Source organism: Mesitornis unicolor, unplaced genomic scaffold (genome assembly GCF_000695765.1).
Source record: "Mesitornis unicolor isolate BGI_N332 unplaced genomic scaffold, ASM69576v1 scaffold42212, whole genome shotgun sequence".
NCBI classification, from domain to species: Eukaryota; Metazoa; Chordata; class Aves; order Mesitornithiformes; family Mesitornithidae; genus Mesitornis; species Mesitornis unicolor.
Window position 1 is genome coordinate 4,086 of NW_010169284.1, and position 3,258 is coordinate 7,343.

The following is a 3,258-nucleotide window of genomic DNA, read 5'->3' on the forward strand; positions in this document are numbered from 1 at the left end:
CCTTCTTTGTGCCAAGCCTCCAAAACACGCAGCAACGTTGCACTGAGCCCAGGGAGCTGCTCCTCTGCCAGGAGCTCAGCTTCTGTCCAGGGCTGTGCAAATTCAAAAGGAACAATCCCAGAGGGACCTGCAAGAGCCCAGGGCTCTCCTCAGCCTCCTCTTCCTCACTAGCCACCGCTGCAGGTCTGGAAGCAGAGGTGGCACCAGCATGAAGAGGACAGTCCTTGTGACACCGTTCCAACAGCCCAGGCAGCGGCGCCGGCAGAGGGGAGCCGAGGGAGCCCTGGGAAAGGCACAGCGGGACGTGTAATTACAGACAGGAAATGTTTAAATTCAGCGTTTCTGTCCCAAGATCAAAGCCGAGGATTTTCCACCCAAACGTGATGTCCACAGGGTGCAGCCACCCAGCCCACCCTGCAGGGAGACCCCGTGCGCTGTCACGCTCGTCGCGCCTTCTTGCTTTTCTTTTTCTCCTCTTTGATGGCGCTGTCGTGGGCTTTCCTCTTCGCAGCGAGTTTGTTGGCCTGCGGAGAAACCGAGACCCAGCATCAGAGCGGTCTGCAGACACCCAGGGCTGCTCTACCCTGGGTCCCACCAAACCTTCCAGATGTGGGAGATGGACCCGTCTGCTGCTGGCATCTGTGCCCCGTGTGGGAGCACAAGGAGCTCTGCCCTGCCCAGGCTGGGAGACTGCAGCTCGGTGATACCAGGAAAGAGGCTTGTAGAGCCTCACCCCCCATCGCTCAACGCCCTCACCAGGACAGGACAGGGGCAGAGAGGAGCAGAAGGAGCAGAGCGGAGCTGGCACAGTCCACCAGAAGCAGAAGCTGCTCCCTCCCTTCCCCAGACCCAGCTTTAGCAGATCCCTAGGTGCAAGCTGATTTGGGAAGAGCCAGCACTAGGATCCAGGCAAGGGTCCTTGGCCCAGAGCAGTCCTGTGTTTGTACCTCTCGGACTTTGCGCTTCTTGCCAAACATGATCTTCTTGTAGAGGTATTTCTCCCTTTTCTTCATCATCATGATGGCCAGACGCTTCTCCTCGCTTTGCTGTTCCTGCTCCAGGCGCTGCTTGTCCTCCAGCCGCAGCTTGCCAGCGGTCACCTTCACGGGAAGTGCCTGCGGGGAGCCGGAGAGCTCAGGACCCTGGGTGCTGGGAGCCCACCACCCTTCCCCAGGGACAGACATTTCCACGCCATTCACTGGGGGCCACAGAAGAGCCCCAGCACCCTCCAGAGCGGGTCCTGAGCATGAATGTGAGCTGCAGCTCATGGACATGGGTCCAGGACCCAGAAGTGTAGTGTAGGAGCAGCGCAGACACAGCTGTCCCACAACAGGGACACGTCCAGGACGCCCTGCAGCGAACAGAGCCCCCCAGCAAGCACAGAGATCCCCAGTGCTGCCTCCTCCCAGGGCTCTCACTCCGCTGCCAGGAACCGTACCTTGTTGCTCTGAGTCTTCTGCTCTTCCATCTTCTTTAATTTCATCTCCTCTTCCTTTTCAGACTCATCTTCCTCCTCCTCCTCCTTCTCTTTATCATTGTCGTCCTCCTCTTCCTCCTCTTCATCCTCCTCCTCACTCTCTTCATCTACAGAGACACCACCGTTACCAACAGCACAGTGGCCAACTCCCAGAGCAGGTACAGCCCCGTGCCCTGCTCCTCAACAACTCCAACCTCGCAGCCTCACATCACCTGGATTCTCGCCCCGCTGCATGGCCAGCAGCTTCAGCTTCTCGGGTGGGACGTAGTCTCCTTCCTGCTCTGTCACAAAGGGCGAGAGGTGCGGAGGCAGCAGCACGCCTGGGAAGTAGTCGGCCACGGGGAGGCACAGCTTGGCATTGACGGAGTCGAAGACCCACTGAGGCTGCAGGTAATACCTGCGGGGCAGAGGGATGCGGGCTTGAACCCTGCCCTCCCACCTCAGAGCCCATGGGGCTGCAAGGGAGCAGAGTATGGGACACCATGGGACGGCCAGGGACACCTACTAGCCCAGGTGGCCACTCTGGGGACAAGCCACCTGCCTCACCCACCTGCCAACAACCTGGTGCTCCAGCCGGGGCCGATCAATGATGTGGTGGGTGATGGAGGGGTCACTCGCATCGTAGGTGGCACCAATGCACAGGGACTTGTCCCAGGAGACCTGGCCACCAAAGCACCTGACAGCAAAAACCCGCCAAGGGGTCAGGGAGGCAGGGGGAGCCCTGAGGGTCACCTTGCCCACGGGACGTAAAGCCTATTGGCCTCAAAAGTGCCGACAGAGAGGCTGGAGGAGGCCAGGAGGGGGTAGCAGGGCTGGCGAGGGACACCGTGCCCACCACGTACCGGATGATGAAAGCCAGTGGCTCCCGAGGCACCTCCCTGTTGAGGAAGAAGCGCAGGCCTTCAAACAGCTTCTTGTGCTTCTCCAGGGCCTCCTGCTCCTTCTTCCTTGCGTCCATCTGCTCCGCCGTCTCCTGCTCAGAGCAAAGCATTCAGCCTCCTCCCCACGAACAGCCCCTGCGGAGCCCCAGCTGCAAGTACAGCTCTGATGCTGTGCCCCTGCTCCTGTCAGCCCCTTCCAGGCCGCACCAGGCCCTGCCAGGCTTTGCCCAGCCACAGGATGGACTGCAGACAGGATCACCCAAAGCCAGGCCTGGGCTTCCCCGCCAGGCTCTCACCCCTTCCACCGGGAACTCATCCAGCTCCACGTCGTCCTCATGGGCCGGTGCCACCACGCGGGCCAGGCTGGCGCTCAGAGCCGACAGTTTCTGCAGTGGGAGAAGACCAAGGTGTCATGCCCAGACAGTGCTGTGGGGATGGGAGAAGGGGCAGCCTCACAGAGGGAGGAGAAGGCAATTTCTCAGAGAGATCAAAAGACCTCCTCGCGGGACAACGCACGAGGCTTTGAAGGGTCCCCTGCCATGCAGAAGGTTGGCCAGTGGCCCCCAAGGCCACCACACCTCCTTCCCTTGGCTGGCCTACGGGGGCAAGGAGTTTGGAATCAGCCCTCCACCACGCAGGGATCAGGCTCTGCTCCTCAGCCTCTGAGCGTCCCACACCAGAAGGGGTCTGTGGTTGGGATACCAAGGCCACGCAGGGTCCTCCTACGGACCATGGTAACAGCAGCATCCCTCACCTCCAGGTAGCTCTCCGAATCCATGGCGTACTCCTTGCCCTCTGCGGGCTTCAGCTCAGCGTCAGCCTGACCATCAATCTGGGGAGAAACAGAAAGGTGGGGAGGCAGCTCCTAAACCCAGAGCCTGCAAACATCCCCTCCTCCCA

The 3,258-nt window shown here is 60.6% G+C and overlaps 1 protein-coding gene across 1 annotated transcript; it reads right to left on the reverse strand.

Moving 5' to 3' along the window:
- Positions 1–437: 437 nt before the first annotated feature.
- On the reverse strand, positions 438–3,190 carry PES1 (pescadillo ribosomal biogenesis factor 1; the record flags this gene model as incomplete). Its single annotated transcript, XM_010179296.1, has 8 exons — positions 438–524; positions 948–1,115; positions 1,439–1,584; positions 1,690–1,874; positions 2,028–2,153; positions 2,320–2,450; positions 2,655–2,744; positions 3,113–3,190. Coding segments are annotated over 8 exons (1,011 nt in total), but the record flags the coding sequence as incomplete, so codon positions are not given.
- Positions 3,191–3,258: the final 68 nt, after the last annotated feature.